At 54.6% G+C, this 16,696-nt stretch overlaps 3 protein-coding genes across 3 annotated transcripts; 2 read left to right on the top strand and 1 right to left on the bottom strand.

The window, feature by feature from the left end:
- Nucleotides 1–5,651: 5,651 nt before the first annotated feature.
- On the top strand, nucleotides 5,652–6,069 carry pmp3-0 (Plasma membrane proteolipid 3; the record flags this gene model as incomplete). The annotated part of the gene is made up of 3 exons (XM_036637083.1): nucleotides 5,652–5,697; nucleotides 5,755–5,796; nucleotides 5,867–6,069. 3 exons carry the CDS (start codon nucleotides 5,652–5,654, stop codon nucleotides 6,067–6,069), a joined length of 291 nt encoding a protein of 96 aa, XP_036497769.1.
- A 1,905-nt stretch (nucleotides 6,070–7,974) lies between these two features.
- On the top strand, nucleotides 7,975–9,534 carry CGCS363_v005233 (uncharacterized protein; the record flags this gene model as incomplete). Its single annotated transcript, XM_036637082.1, has 1 exon — nucleotides 7,975–9,534. The coding sequence occupies one exon, from the start codon at nucleotides 7,975–7,977 to the stop codon at nucleotides 9,532–9,534; it is 1,560 nt and encodes a 519-aa protein (XP_036497772.1).
- A 3,253-nt stretch (nucleotides 9,535–12,787) lies between these two features.
- Nucleotides 12,788–15,206, bottom strand: lsk1 (CTD kinase subunit alpha; the record flags this gene model as incomplete). The annotated part of the gene is made up of 3 exons (XM_036637081.1): nucleotides 12,788–13,013; nucleotides 13,069–14,958; nucleotides 15,016–15,206. 3 exons carry the CDS (start codon nucleotides 15,204–15,206, stop codon nucleotides 12,788–12,790), a joined length of 2,307 nt encoding a protein of 768 aa, XP_036497771.1.
- Between the last annotated feature and the right edge of the window lie 1,490 nt (nucleotides 15,207–16,696).

Here is a 16,696-nt window from a genome sequence, read left to right as displayed (position 1 = left end):
GAACAAGAAGTCGACACAGGAGAAGAAAATTGGCATTGGTGTTGGCGTGGGACGTGGGAACCTGCTCCGTCGGTCAGGTCAAGGTACCTCTGCGCCTACCGGGCACCTCATAGAATCCGCTGTACACTTTTAGCGTACCGTGTCCGGGTGCCGCCTTCCTCACGTTGGTCTCTGTGGTGCAGGTGGTCCTATGGAGGAGCTGGTGGTGGGAGTCGCCGCGGTCATTTTTAGGACCACAGCCAACCGAGAGTGTCCAGTACCTCTAGGTACCTCACCTCCCGGGACTAAGGTTAACAACCACCCAAGACAGGTACTTAACTACGAACCTTCAGGGACGTCCCGCTTCCCTGCCACGCGCGCGCGCCCTGGAACTGGGAATTGCAACTCTCTCAACGTCCATCCACTCAGTGAGTGAGCACCTTTGCTGTCTAGTCGGCGCAGTGGGCAGGGGACCTCTGAATGCACCAGTAAAATAGACAAGACACCTACCTCTGACGTTAGAGCCCAGGCAAAGTACAATGGGGGTCTCTTTCATTGAAACAATTGGCAGACGGCAACGCGTGCACACAGTAGGAAACGTGGGTTTGGGTAGCTAGAAAGATAGGTACTTGACATGAGGCTGGCTGGTGGGTATTCGGACGCAACTGCGACCGGGAAGCTGAATAATTGCCCGCTGTTTATCTGTCTCCTTCATTTCTCTGAGGCCTGAAGCTGGACAGGAAAATGTCATGGCGGCCAGTTGGGCGTCAATCTCTCTTTCGGTCTCTCTCAATAAGTGAACCGAGGAAAGTAAACCAAGACTGACTGAAGGCAGTAAGCTAAATAGGGGATCAAGAGCTCTACCAAACGAGGTTGGCGGCCTCGGTGCTGCTTGGATGAATATCCAGACAGTATTCGGTACATGCGGTAAGTAACTCAGCTGCCTTGTTCCAACTTGCTTTCACCTGCTCGTTGAATGTAATGTATGCGGTCAATCAGCTCTGTCTATGGCCATAGCTTGCATACATGATGAATCAGTGCTGCCTGGATGGATTGTTCTCTTCCCCCTCTACCGGAACAATTCAATTGCTCGCCTCGCCATTGCAGAGCCTTCCGTTTTTCTCTTGGATGCTCTCGAGTAGACCTTACCTGGCGCACCACGAAACATGTTGAATTGTCAGCTGCCGTGTCAAGTCAATTTCTTGTCTTGCTGCAGCAGCGGTCCCGAGGTACCGAAGCATGTCTGTTGGCTCATCTTGCCTTACCTTAGTCCTCTTGGGACAACGTCAGTGCTGTGCCGGAGACTGCGCCCGTGCCTGAGCAGTCTGACCTGCGTTCAGCCAATTTCTCTCCTCTCCTGCTAGGTAAGTAACCTTACAAGTTGGATGTCCCGACTGCCATGTGTGCTGATGGGACTGCTACTAGAGATGCAAGCGCACATTCGGAGAGGGCAGCAAGCGTGGCCGCCGAAGCCACATCAGCGCGCCAAGAGACTCTTGCCGTTGTCGCTTGAGCTAGAAAAAACGGGGCAAGATTCGATGCTAAAGAACGGGATGTGCTTCTGAAAAGTCCACCCGTCATACCGCTAGGCCGTCTCGTGTTGGTATCATTGCAGGACGGGACTCTTCGCGGTCCTGACAACCAGACTTCAAACCCGGCGGCTTGTCTGTGTATCTGTATTCGGTCATGAATCATAAGCAGGCATCCGCCAAGGGGCCTGGCAAACACAAAGATATGGGAATTCACTCGTTGGCCCCCAACAATGGCATAATTGCCATGCTACTGGCTTGCAGAGCAGGGCTTAAAAACCGACGCATCTCGCTCTTCGTATGTCACATTACAGCGGACGGCCACGCTCTAATGAGCACGACGCGTCCACTCTCCGATGACTTTCACCTCGGGAGGGAACCCCTGGACATAGCCACGCTCTGTTGCATATAGGCTCCTTGCCGCCGTCGCCGGCTGCCTGGGTCTTCCCTATCAGCAGGGCCCTCCTGTTCCGGTTCACCTCGTCTCTCCGGCACGAACCCGTCACTCACGTCCCCCTCAAAAGTCCAAGGTATCGGGTACTGCAACTACAAGCGGCACAGCGTGTCCCAGCCGTGTGTCGACCTCCATCACTCGCCAGGGAGGGCGCCGTATGCGCCTCTGTCACACACACACTTGGACACTACGAAGGCATTCTTGTTTGGGAGTGGGAACAACGTCTCCGGCTGCACACATGTGAACAGCAGTCAACATTCGGCCAGAGGACAAGTGTTGACGACCAGGTCTTCTTCAGGCTTGCTCGGTACCGTCTCTACGGTAATTGGACCGCACCGTACTGTGTACATTGCTGGATCGCCAATACTGGCCCCAGTTCTGTTAGAGCTGGCAGGTAGCACACCTCGTGCTTTACCATACTCCAGACACCTTACCTGAAGCTACGCCGACACACATCATCGACCTCCACTCGCCGAGCAGGCCGCGAACACAAGTGGCCATTGGCGGCGACTTGGCCCATGAGGAACGACCGCCAAATCGAACAAGTGGGTGTGGGACACAGAGATGAGGCAGCCTTCCATCTTTGCAACTCCTTCTCTCTCTCTCTCTGCCGTCGTCCTACGCTGCGCCTTACGCACTGCCTACATGACGACCTTGTACCCTTGGCTCGTGTTCAATACCTGTTATCATTGAGGTGAGCTGTGATTTCGCTGCTTACTGCATAGTACAAGTATCAGAAAGAGTCCTAAATGGGCAAACTGCGTGCCACACCGCGCCGGTCGCTGGTTGGCATCTCCTTGTCTTCCACGTGGAAACGCCCAACTAGCTTTCCGTAACCAGCTCACTCTTCCAACGGTCCCGGGGAGCAAGAGCTTCAGCATCCAAGCTCTCGATTTCTTGCAATCGCCATTTTTTGCCTCTCGGGGTACATCTCCATTCTCCAATGGGGAACATTGGCACAGCACTCGCTGTTTGGAGTGGTCGACAGCTCCCTGGACCAGTTGTGTTGCAGAAGAGGAACGTTAAAAGAGCTCCACACAACCAAACCCTGACTTGCCGACTTAGGCGAGGCGTCATTTCGCTCCGATGGGATCAGTCCACAATGATGTATCATCCTTACCCCGACCCTACGTGTTGTCTGTGTCGGCACACGTACGGCGATGATGGTGCAGCCGCCGCGCCGGTTGCTTGAGCGGCATGCCGAACCAGCTCGGTACGGCACGACGTGACAAGCTTCAAACGAATGGTGTTCCCACAGTCTACCCATCGCGAAATGTCGCTCGCTCAAATATCGAGAACCATCAAATCGATCAACCCAACTGAATTGGATGGTGCTAACTCAGAACAGCGCGCCGGTGGCCTCTAGCTATATGGAACAGGCTAGCTAGAATTTCAGGGGTGTTGCCACATGCGCCTGCCCTGAACCAATCCCCGAATCCAACGGCTCAGACACTAATCCACAGGGCTCTGGCTTCGAGAAGGTTGGAAGAAGTGTCGAGTTTCTGATCCGCACCGTTTTCGACGGGCCCTCAAATACGGATAAGCCTGGCAGGGAGCTAGCGGTTGATATACATGCCCACCAATGTCGTCGACTTCATCAACCGCCGTGCTGCGAACATCCCGTGCATCAACTCTGCGTGGCACTGCCTAGACGTATGTTGGAAAGCTGATCGTCAGTAATATCCGAGCCCAATTCTACTACACGAGGGCTCGGCACCAGATCACAGCCTCGTTCTGCCAATTTTAATCGATCATATCTCTCCAGCCTTTTTCCTCGAGTCACCGCTTACAATCTCGCAGACGCCCGTTGTCTCTGGACCTTGAATCACTCTTCTGCCATCTCGCTTTCGACTGGGGGGGGGGTTCGGCACCCGCGGAAGACTCCGTTGTCCGCCGATGTGACGGCGGCATGCGACTGTAAACCGCTCGGGGGTCGAATTCGACAACCATGGCCCGTCCGCCGGCCTGCCTCTTTTCCGTCTGCCTCCTTCCCAAGGGTGCACAAACTCTTACATTGTGGTGCCTGGATCAAGCTTGACATCGCCTTCTGCTTTGCGACAGTGAATCTCAGCTCCAAAACTGCCACGATTGTCTAGCCCCCCGGCTGGAGAAGTTGGCAGCAAGCCGAAAGGCAATTGACCGGTTATGGAAACGTTGTGGGCGGATGGTATTGTTTGTTTGCGCATGTTAGTCGTGGCTGACGGTGCGGCTACGCGTCCCGCCGTTTCAAATGCTGGCTGTGAAGCACGACCGCAGCGCTGTTCCCTGTTGCAGTGTAGTTTCTCTGCACCTGTGATCGACAGCCAGCTTCGTTGTCAGGAGGAGTACGGATCCCCGGATGACGTTCCGGATACATCTCGTTGTTCCTAGGTCCTGGTACAGCCAGCAATCGATCCAGGTTGAGGGGGCCGTCGGTATCGTGTCTTATGAATGCCTTGTCAATGACACATAAGCTTTCAAACTTGAAAGCAATGTTCAGCTTGTCTACAACTGTTGCAACAAAGCGACACTCAGCTCGAGATCATGCCTCCCGCGTTGTTGGCAACCACCAGACGATCGAGTGCCTCGCAGATGGGCTGTTTCGGCAGGATCCATTAAGCTCAATCTGAACAATTGCGTCACCTACGTCAGGCAATGAAAGCTGGTGCTCGAGCCAAGCAGCATGTCATCGCAATCGCACCTTTGCTCAAGCTCAATACTCTTATCTGCCTTGTGGACGTGGACATCCGGCTCGAGATATGGCTCCGCAGTTCCATCTGATTGGGCTCCCCGGGAAAGGGCAGACTGCATGTCTCAGGCACAGGGTGCAGCCAGGAAGCTATCCCTAGAGCAGCAATCCCCTCACCATGTGCCTCACAATGAGATGCGTCTATTCATAGCGGGTTTGCGAGGTTTGTTGCCGCGAAGGGTGTGTGTGGCCGGGAGCTTGGGCCCCAAGTGGTGCCGAAGTCGACCTCCCGAATGGGTGGATGTGATGATAGCCGCTGCAGCTCCTCACCGAGGGATCAGATTGGTGGACGGCTGTTATCAAGTGATCAGGAGGCGCTGTGGGACAGAAATGCGCAGCGGGCCGGGGCCGAGACCAAGACATAAAAGGCCCCAATGGCCACCCAGGGCATAGGCGGAAGGTGGTTAAGTAAGAGCGCTTGCCAACACCTACCCAACTGTGTCAACTTGACATCTTTGGTATTGAGGGTCGCGTCCAGCAAGAAGGTCCAGCTGGGGCCTAGGTAGACTCAGATACATCAGTCCAAGGCAGGCACCGCGAGCGCGAGGTTCGGTTGCTGGCGAAGTGAAACGGCACGTGCAGGTTACGTCATTCACAGGCCGTCCAGTCCGCGCCACGATGAGACTCGACCAGAACATTGGCTGGCAATAGAGGGAGGCGTCCGGGCATACACGCAATCTGTTACCCAAAACAAGACAAGGCACGGCAATTTTTGGCCGCTCGCCTGCCTTCCTTGCCTTGTGTGTCTGAGCTTGGTCGGTGCATTTAAGCTTCTATCCGCCTCGGCTGGGACTGTCATCGTTTTGTCCCGCAACAACAATCTCAATACTGTGATACCCTTGAACGCACTTCAGTCGATTAGCAGATCTTGCCTCTTCGTCTTCGCACTTGGACATTCTTCACCAAGCATCATCCTCGACCCCACATAAACTCAACCACAGACATCAGATAAACCGGCACAATGGGCGCAATCTCCGCTGTGTTCCTCATCCTCATCACCATCCTCAGTTCGTCCAGATCCTGCCCGGCACCACGAGAATCTTCGCGCTGACAGTTGACTACAGTTCCGCCCGTCGGCGTCTATGCCGTTGCTGGCTGTGGAATGGGTAAGTGTCGCAATGAATCGCACGACGTTCTTATCCTTGGCTTGCATAAACTGACCCCGCGGCTCGGTAGATCTCCTCGTCAACATCTGCTTGACGATTCTCGGATACATCCCGGGACACATTCACGCCTTCTACGTCGAATACATTTACTACGACCGTCGCGAGCAGGCGCGTGAGGGCCGCATAGTGACCGGTCGCGCGCCTGGTGTCTACAGCGACAGGGTCCAGAGCGGTGGACAGGGCTACGGAACGATTGCCCAACCGACGGCTTAAAGGCGATTGGTGTTTAGAGTGATGGCGTGTGGCGATGGAATGTAATTTTTGGTGGCTGCAGCAGAGTGCTTCCACGCGGCAGGTACATGACGGCGCTGCTAGTTTCCACGGCAGCACGACGCATCGCCAGCGCTGGTGGCTTGGAGGGTGTATGGTTTACGAGCGAGCGCTTACTTGACGACGGCATGGATATACGATTAATCAAGCAAAAATCAGAGCAATCACTATATTCCAAACGTGACCAACGGCTTGCGCGTGCCTGGCGCGTGTGCAGATTATTGCGCCGGATCTGTGTGCCAGCGTATCCGACCTTGTCCTCGCCCATTGCCACGTTGTAGACTAAACACCCGATAGGCAAGGGAGAGTTGAAGACATGGTGGCCGCGAGAAACACGGATAACAACCTTGACCTTGGAAGATGCAGACGAGGACAACGGTAGCATGCGCCTCGACGGCCCGGAGGACGAATGTGGAAGAGCCGGCAGAATTGACCCGGCCGGGGCCATGTGGACGGTGATCATTGATCCAGAATGGCCGTGGTCGGGTCCACAGCGGCGGTCGGTAGGGCAGAGACATAAGATGATGATGGCGAAGCAATATGCGCTTCCCCACGGCTCTTGCGTCTTACACGGGTTGGAAACGACAGCGTACAGGCAATTTGCACTTTGAGTAGCCGTGAACCTCAGTTGCCCGGAGAGACGACCACGTCAACCGTCTTTTCCTACCTATCCTCAGTTGAGAGAAAAACGACCTGATACGGCCTGGTCTAGCAAGTAGCTGGTGTGGCTAGCCAGTCGCCATAGCTCTGCGCTGCTTGGTGCTGGTGACTGGTCAGATTTGGCTGTGGCCTGGGCGTCGAATGGCAGGTTGGGAATGGCCCGAGTCGCCTGAGTAGGGGATGGGAACCACGAACCGGAGCAAGAACGGCAGCGGGGACAGTGCGGCCGTCCGACAGTGTCTTCGTTTGGCACGGCCCAGACAGCTGTCATTGGACGGAAAGACACAGTCGTGGACAGGGGGGTCGGGGCTGGTCCACCCTTTGAACGGCAGCCACGACACTCGTGCAGCACGCACCTGCTCGTTCGCTGGTGCTGCGTTGCTCCTTGCCCGCATGTGTGATAGTCAGCTTCGGGGCACATTGAGAGACAGACAGGCGACAGGCCTACTTGCGTTGCCTTTCTACCTACCAAAAAACGGCGCCTTCTGCTGCGTCTGGAAAGTACCATCTCCCAGCTATTGGTAGTTCCCCCGCCTATCGCTACTACCGGATGCAACTTCACCCTAAACACTGCAAAGCCATTTTTCCTCCTCCTCTTTTTTTTCTCTTTAATTGTTGTTTTGCTCCCATTCCCCTCTCAGAGCCCCCAGTTCACATCTCTCTGCGAAGGAACTGCAATTGCTGCAGGGAATTCGTGCGTCGACGCCGTCCACGCGCCTCGAGGCGATCCGGATTGCATCCTCGACAGTATCCACCATCGCATCAACTACTCCATCGGCCGCCTCTGTCTGTCTCACGCCGCCCTCTCTTTCTCTCTCTCCATCCTCGATTTACGAGCCAGCTTCTGTCTGTCTCAACTTTCCCCAACTCCACCCCGGCGAAAGTGGAAGGCCAGAGATCCAGAACGGACGAGACGCACCGCTGCTAAAACCTACCTGCATATGCTCGCCCGCGCGACCTACAACCCAGTCAAAAAACGACATTTGACACTTGTTCACGCGAGAACCGACACAGCCATAGCCATGCCTCCGCATTCGCTGGTCTGATTCTCCTGTTTTTCTCAATACCCGCCGCACGACAGAAAACACCACCTGCTCTGAGCTCCTCACTGCTACCCTAGCAGCTCATGCTGCCTTTATGAATGTACACATATAAAGCCCATCCCACGACACGCCACTCACTGTGAAGATGGACTCGGGGAAGATCCCACCAAAGGACCATTCCGGTCCATCCCAATCCCGCCATCCTACCTCCGCGTCTCATACTCGGAGCTCTTCGGCTACGACGCCGTTCCCTCCACTTGCGTCCAAGAAAGCGACGCGAGACTCTTTGACCTTCTCTTTTCCCCCGCTTTTCCAACCCAACACGTCCTCAACCTCACTTATTCCTTCGACTGCAGAGGGGAAGCCCATACCTCTTGACGACAGCACCGCCGCCCACCGCACTTCAGCTCTTCGCGAGCTCAACAGCAATTACCCGTCTCGTCACCGCTACGCCAAGTCTACCGGGGCCCAAAGCAGTACTTACTCACAGCCAGTCATCGTCAGGACATATTCTGGCTCTCACAGCCGACCCACGAGCACAAATCGGAGCAACGGTGGTAGCGCCGGTCTTGGCCCAAGGTCCACCTCATCCGTTGTGAGCGGCCCGGCGGCATCCGTTCGGCGCATCATTGCTCTGCGAACACCCTTTGGCGGCAGCAAATCGGCTCAAAATGGCGGTCTAAGCATGGCCAGAGGAATGGCAAAGAAGCGACTTGAAGGACAAGAGGCTATGGCCAAGCTCCCTCCCGTAGAGGCTTTCGGCTTCAAGAGCATGATGGCCAACATCGAGTCGCAGGAGGGGGACAACAACATCAACGCCGACCTGGACCGCATCGCTGAAATATGTGCCAGGTCACGATACTCATTGAGTAACCAGTATGAAGTTCACGTCGCGCCTCATGGCTCCGGCGCGTCCTTCGTCAGTCACGCATCATCTTCCCGACGCCAGCGTCACAGCGTGGGACCTACCTTGGAAGCCGTATCAGATGATGAACGAAGACACAGGAAGCGACGCAGTAATGGAAGGAGGAGGAGCATAGCAATGGGGACGCTTGAGACCATCATGTCGTCCAGCCGGTCTTCGGAGGAAGATAAGTCCAAGAAGAAGTCGGCAGCTGAGATTACAGCAGAGGTACGAGGTAGGGCAGCAGCTCGGAAGTCGGGCAGCACGACGCCTTCGTCTACAGTCAGTGAAGAGGAAGGGCCCTCGAAACAAGAAGAGAAGGACCAGTCACCTCCTCTGGTCAGGAGGAAGTCGTCCTCGTTCGCGACGGCCATGCTAGAGAGCACACGACAGAGCCTGACAGCCAGCAACCAGGCATCACCACGAAGCTCGGCGAATGCTTTGGTGAGCGAGCCGGCTCTGCCGAAGACTTCGACAAGCCACCTCGAAGTTCGGACGGACGTAGAAGAGAGCGTGGGGCATCGCCATGCCCGTAGAGGTTCGGACGAAAGACTGCAGCACGAAGTGTCCAAACCACAACAGCGCGAAACTTCAACCCAGCTCGATCAGACGAAGAACACCAGGGGTCTCTTGGCAGGGCTCACCGGCTGGGTGCCTTGGAGACTACCGCCCATTGTGGGATTGGGATCAACTTCCGCTCAAGGCGGTGTTCCCAGGAGCCATGCCGAGGGGAGCTTGCGGGATCTGCTCAAGACAACTGACACTAAGAACAAGGGAAAGGCCATCGAAGGCCAGGCTTGAGATGGCAACACGATGACAACTTGGGAAGAGGGCGAAACAGACGCCTTTTACGGTATACACGACTGGACGATACGGTGCAGCGGCGATGATTTGTTTCCCGCAACCAAAGAGGATTTACCAAAAAAGGTTACGATACCCATATACAGCAAAAGGACATACACAAAGGACAAGAGACGCAAATGGGTGTTTGTCTCGCCATCTGTAACCAGTACAGCTCACGATTTTGACGATGATTTATGACTTTTTTTTTATGATACACAGATTAGCCAGATGCGGAAATGGTTTGCTAGGATAGGCGGTTCTTTCAAATTGAGATTTTCATGCGGCGTTATATTGATTGTTCCTGCAAGGTTGTCTCGAGGTGTGTTTGGCTTGTAAGATACTCCAAAAATAAGAGATCCAAAAGCAAGAATTTTTTCGTTTGAAAACTCCAGCCGGCGCAGAGTCGCGATCTTCACTGCCTTGTGGAACATAACGTCGAATTTGCCAATTCGGGTGCCTCTGGGCTAATTTCCTAGGCCAGCAGCCATCCACTTGGCCATAAGGGGGTCCTCATGATCTCTGCTTCCCATGAAGAAAAACCATAATCATACGTACGTTGACGGCCCCCTGAGCAGAAAACGTAAAGCAATGCGCATGTATGTGGACAGTTAAGGGTATGCACGACACGCTTAAATAGAACAGCGATTGGGGGGCGGCATCGCAACCTCTGCCGCAGACGCCAGTGGAATCTTCTTTCCCATAGTGGACAGAGAGCTGTGGGCTGTGGTTGTGTTCTTCTGTGCGTCCTGGTTAACAGACCTCGTATTAGAATGTATATCTGTGCAACTTACATCACTATGTTCTCTTGTTTGTGCGCATACAGACGTACTTTCTTAGAAAAGTGAAGAACAGTATGCTGTAAGATTAGGCTTAGAAAAGGGCCTAGCATAATGCTCGTACATGTCTTGATTCGCGTTAGTTCAAGCTATGGGGGGAAGTCCTCATTCCTCATAGGTTGCATGGAGGGCGCTTTCTATTTTGTTTCTCGGCTTTGACGTTAATTTTCCGAGTAAAGTGTCGTTTAGGTAGCCATCAGTGACATGTCCTGGTCACGTACTTGTCATCGTCAAGCAGTCCAATAACTGAGGCATGCTGGTAGGACTGTCTTCAAGGTATTTAGAGGAACTCAGAGGGGCTCGAGCAAACATTCTTGATAATTCGTCCTGATTCTCTTGTTGTGTACCTACCGTTGGTGTTGACTGGGATGGTGAAGGAAGGCGTCGTTGGGATTTGCACGACTGTGTGTTCAATATTAGCGGAACTGCCATGTTCTTATTTTTGGGCCCAATTGGAGTGAATAATTGGCCAGAGATGAAAGGCGCTAGAAAGAGCAGCATGCTACCATATTACTGCCAGTCAGTCAGGAATCCGACATCCTAGTTTGCACGTATCGCCAACATTGCATGTGGATATGGGCATGTCCAACCAGCCTTATGAATGAAAATCAAGTCGATTTCAGACATTTGTGATGCTAGAATACCTGCTTTCAATCTACTTTTTATACGTATGACTGCCCGGAGATATGACGAGGCGTAGCATTCTCGTAAGTCGGACGCATGCAAAGGGAGGGCGTTGGTTGTCTGTTCGGTATAAGTACGAGTGCTTACTTTAGGCCTCATGTTCCCAAATGTGATCTGAAGAAGAAGAACTATCTTCTAAGACCAGCGTCCCGAGAGGGAAACCCTGAATAGCTGACTACCACAGCCGTCCACCGCGAGTCTCCACCCAGGCCTTGCGAGTTCGTGTCTGCAATACCCTCTAGAGCGTATTCGCACGGGTTTCGACCGACTCTTCTCAGAGACCACGGACGACGCAGGAGTCCAGATCAGATGCTAGTTCGACCTAAAGCCCGCATAGACTCGAGCTGACAATAGGTTACAGCTGAACAACCCCGGCCCTCCACCTGTCTAGATTTTGAGACATAAATCAGAGACCGTTTAGACACAACGAGAGGTCGTCTATGTATACGGGCCTGTAAGCGAGTCTGCTGCATCGACAACCGAATAAAATTCTTCTCCTCGTGGATAGCGTTCCCGACCTTGCGCCTAGTTGCGAACCGTCAGGGGCCAGGGGCGATTGTGCGGTCCCCCTCCGTAACTCCACTAGTATGACAGTGGTCTTCCTCCTCGGTCTCTTGCCAGTATACAACCCAAATACTCTCAAGTGATTCTGCCCTTATCGTCTTCAGCATCTTCCAACGACCAACGTAGGCACCATGAACTCATCAGTGAGGGCAGTCCCAAACACCCATACTCACTTTCAGCAAACCCCTTTTTGTAACCGACTTGGAGCAGCCTGGTTCACACGGCTTTTCTTGGTATATAATCGGATGGCGAGTACGTCAACATTTGACAGCACAACAATGCAATGGCTGCCGATCCAACCTCTGAATCTTTTCGGGCGACAGCACAAGAGAGAGAGCACCAAGGCAGGAAGGTAATTCTTTACCTCCTAGAGACTCGTTGCCTGGGGCTCAAACTTAACTACTCTTCTCATCTTTGCCGGTGTTGTCCTATTCGGTTACGCACATCAACAAAACCGGTGCATGATAGCTACGCGGGTCACTTTCTGGGGAAGACAGACTGCCTCTTGCCGATAAGAGTAAAGTCTGCAGAACACCAGACTGACTTTCTACTGTAGTGTAGCGAGAGCAAGAAACATGTGGTGTGGGAGGAACGAAAGACGAGTGTGGTCGTTGATCTAAACCTCCTGTATCCTCGTCACCATCGAACACGACCTCAGAGACCTAATCAAGTACCGGAGACCCGTCACATAGAGATGCATTGTCATGTTTGCAAGAACAGATGGCTTGAGTCCGCCCCATCTGTTGGTATATTCATACCTCGACGCCCACAGTTTAGTCCGAGACGCATCCCACATGCATTTACCAACTAATCCTACAGCCACACGATGAGAAGCCATCCCATGCCCGTCCGTCGTGTCTCCAAATCCATCTAGTAGGGGGGAATATCGCTGACCAGCGATGAAACAAGTCGAGTTTAAAAAACGAACCCTTTGCTCATAAAGCCTTAAAGCAACTATGCCTTCTCGTTCAACCATAAGTTTCAGTTCCCCAACGCCATGCCAACGCAACAAATGCAGGTTTGTGTGTTAAGTAGGATATATGTGTACCACCATGGCCAGCCGTTCCATGCGCTGCACCACGTCTGGAAGAAGCCAAGGCAGCCCAGCTTCAAAATGGGCAGGTCCTCTAGGCCTTCGAGCGTTCGGCAGGCACAGCTGCCTTGCCTTCGAGCTGGACTCTCTTAGCTTCCCCACGCTCATCGTGAGCATCGTTCTCCCTCTTTCTCTCTCTAGACTTGTTGTCTTTGGCGGACGCCGCTGCGGCGCGCCGAGCTTCCTTTTCTTTGCGTTCGTTCTCGCGTCGGAGTGCCTTGGATTCGAATTCGTGCCAGTCACCGTCCAGAGTAGCGAGCCTATGTAAGTTGTCAGTTGAATATCATCTAAACAGTTGTGGGTGGAAATGCTTACTCAACAGCCTGCCTTGGAGGAGGCTCCTCGGTGGTAAAGTATTCATCTGCGAGGACCTCTGCAGCTGTCGGCCTCTTCGCAGGGTCGTAACGGAACATGGCGGCTAGCAGGCGATAGGCGGCAGGAGGCAATCTGTCTTGGTACTTGTCGGCGAAAGAGTTCGCCCGCCGGTAACCTGGTCTTAGCAACTCGAACCAAGCCATGTCCACCAGCCCAGGCCATTCTGCCTTGTTCGGTGTTCCCATGACGGCATAGATCTTATCCAGTTGGTTGATCTCGCTTCCATCCCCCGGGAATATGGCATGGCGGGTGAAGATCTCCACCATGACACAGGCAGCACTCCAGACATCGCAGGCTGGGCCATACTGCGTCTCGCCGAGAAGTAGTTCAGGCGAGCGATACCATATGGTAATAACACGATTGGTATAATCCAGCTGGTGTCTCTTCGCGTAGAATCGTGCGAGGCCAAAGTCTGCGAGCTTGAGAATTCCGTCGCTGCTAACCAAGATGTTGGCGGCTTTGATGTCGCGATGGAGGACTCCGCGCTTATGTAGGTAGTCCAGGCCATCGAAAAGCTGTTTGGCCATGTGCTTCTTCTGGGCCGCATCCAGCTTGAAGGTAGGATGGTTCAGAATACCTGTCAGATCGTGGGACAGGTATTCGAAAACCATGAAACAGTCGTTCTTCTCCACCATGACCTCTTGTAGCTGGACAATGTTGGTATGGCGTAGTGACTGGAGAAGCTTGATCTCTCGGATGGCTGTGACCGGGAACCCGTCTCTCTCGCCTTCCATCCGGATGCGCTTGAGAGCGACTAAGCCTTTGGTGTAGACGTGCAAAGCTTTGAAGACCTTGCCATAGGTGCCCGAACCGACGACAGACTCGTTGCCAGGCTTGCGGAAGTAAACTGAATCTGAAGTCTTCAGGTCTTCAGGCAATACCGGCCCAGGCTTGAGTCGCCGCATAGTCTTCTTGATCTTGCGAGTCCTTGGTGCAGGGGGCTGACGGGGCCCAGGGGGTGGTTGTTGCCTTGAATCCTGGCGAGCTCTGGCCGATGCAGGTTCGGTCGGAGCCCCGCGAGGGATGTCTCTGTCGGCGGCTTTGTCCTTCTCCTTCTCTCGACCCCGATCTCTATCCCGGTCTCTGTCGCGGTGGTCCCGTTCCCGGTCCCGGTCGCGATCACGTTCTCGGTTACGGTCCCTGTCACGGTCTCGGTCTCGATCTCTGTCCCGGTGGTCGCGATCCCGATCATGGTCGCGATCACGGTCGTGGTCTCTCGAATCATTTTGCTGGGCGGATTCACGTCGTTGAGGGACGGCATTGAACTTCTGAGAGATCTCCGGCTTAGGCGCCGTCGGAGTGGGCTTTGCAGACGCCTTAAATGCAAAGCTGAACTTCGACGACGACTGAGCAGCCGGGCCAACGGGCGGCGCTCTGCTAGTTCGCTGGGTATCGCTCTCACCGGTCTTTTCGGACGGAGTCGTGTCCTCCACTTGCATGTCTTTTGATGGCCGGAAAGGGTTTTCGCCCTCTGCAGCATTGTCACCGACGTCTGACTTGTTGCTTTGTGCGGGAGTCGTGGACTGCTGAGAGTTCGCTTCATCCGCTTGTCCGAATTGGCCACGAGAAGCGGAGGCATGGCTGTTGGAAGTCCACTGCGCACTCTTGAAACCATTGCCTCTGTAGTTCCCCCGACCGGATCCAAATTGGTTGCCTCGGAATGCAGCGCCGCCGCCGCGGAAGCCGCCGCGGAAGTTGCCCTGGGAATATGGCTGCATAGGTCCGGTTGGAGCACTCGGGGGCGGTGAGAACGATTGGTTTGGTGTGTAAGAGCCTTGTGGTCCAGATGGGGGGCCGAAGTTGGATTGAGGGTACTGAGGAGGGTATTGACTATGCGTATGTGAGTAGGCGAATCAAGACGAGATGGTGGAATGATGGAAAACTTACTGTGTCGGGGAGAATTGCTGAGAGCCCCAGTTCCCTCTACCAGCACCGTAGGGTGAGTGGTTTGGGGAAGCGTTGTAAGAATTTGGAGTCGGCTGCGGGGACTGGGAGAATTGGCGCGGGTCGCTGAACTGTTGGTTGAATGAACCAGGGTGAGACGCAAAGCCTCCCCTGTGATTGCCTCTGCCGCCCATGTTGACCTCCACGCTGTTCGCGCCGGAGGATGGCTGAGACTTTGTAGGCTGGCGTGAACCTTCGTTCTGCGGCACTCGTCGACTCGACCCCCTACTAGCGGACCGAGAGGATGCACGAGACTTAGATTCCTTGCGACGTTGGCGGTCTCTGGAACTACGACGGGGCGATGCCGGACGTCGCTCACCTCTGACGGATGTCGAAGACTCTCGTGCAGGGGATCTATGCCGGTGGTTTGATAGCGGAGATCGGTCCCTTCTCCGGGTCGATGATAGCTCGCGACGACGCGGAGGGGAGTAGTCTCGGCCGCGTCGGTCTCGACCCGGCGAGCGTGACCTGCTCCGGCGGTTGCGGTGGCTCCGTTCCTTGTTCTTTGACCTGTAATCCCGGCGATCGGGGCTAGGTGATCGTCTGGAAGGCCGAGGAGAGCTGCGAGAATGCCGTGACTCCGCAAGGGGGGCCGAGTCTTTGCGGTCACGACGAGGGCTTTGGTCTCGTCTTGATTTCTTCTTGTCTGCAGTAGCTCGGTCCGTACTTCGACTTCTCGTTCGCTTCACAGAGGGCGATAAAGAACGGCCGTCGCCTCGGGGATGTCCTCGGCTGCGATCCCTATGTGACCGGGTCCGGGAGTCGCGCCGCGAGTCAACGGCGTCCCGGCCACGAGACCGATCGCGGGTATCTTCCTTGTACTTGTCGCGACGTGAAGGCGATGGGGACACACGGCGAGGGCGATCTCGGCTACGATCGCGAGATTTGTGGTGGTCTCGGGAGGAAGGCTGTGACTTGTCGTTGGGATGGTCGCGCGGTTTGCTGTCTGGCAATCTATCGGAATCCCGAGGTCGACGGGATGGAGGTGAAGGAGATCTGCGGGAGCGTGTCACTTCTCGACCAGCTCGGCCTCGGTCTCTGCGCTCATCGCCTGGTCTGCGGTCGTCTCTCATGGCGACATGTCGAGGTCGGTTGTGGTGGTAGGACTCCATCGTAGCAGGCAATTCGATTTGAGTTTTTAGATGCAATGCAAGCACGTTGCCAGCCGAGGTTTTTCCGATAACGCGACACTCTGCCCTGTTAAGCGGGATATGCAGCTGTCGAGGTGGGCGTCTGTGGTGATGCGAACCACCAAAGACAGAACCTGGGGGCTGCAGTCGGCAGGAAAAATCCAGGCAACAGGTGGATAAGCAGAGATTTCGCCTTCGAGCGTAGATGGCAGCATTGCACCGGCCCAATCTGCCGCATCTGTGCGGATTTTGTAGAGTGAGCAGGAGGTAGGCGCTTCGGTGAACGTACACCGCTGTAGCATGCCACCACCAACCGTCATAAAGTCGGTAGTCATTCCATTTCCCCCGACCCAACTTGGTGCACTTGCAGAACCACAGAAGGGGGGGAAACCTCCACCGATGCTCCCATGGCAAAAATTTGGCTTGTCCTGTGACGCCTGGAAGCATCAACTGGTGATCCAGTTCTGACCTGAGCCTGAACCGAGAGATAGACC

Source organism: Colletotrichum siamense, assembly GCF_013390195.1.
Source record: "Colletotrichum siamense strain Cg363 chromosome Unknown KSG_Cg363_contig03, whole genome shotgun sequence".
In the NCBI taxonomy this organism is placed as follows: Eukaryota; Fungi; Ascomycota; class Sordariomycetes; order Glomerellales; family Glomerellaceae; genus Colletotrichum; species Colletotrichum siamense.
Note: the sequence above shows the minus strand (reverse complement) of the source record. Positions and strands in the feature narration are given on the sequence as shown.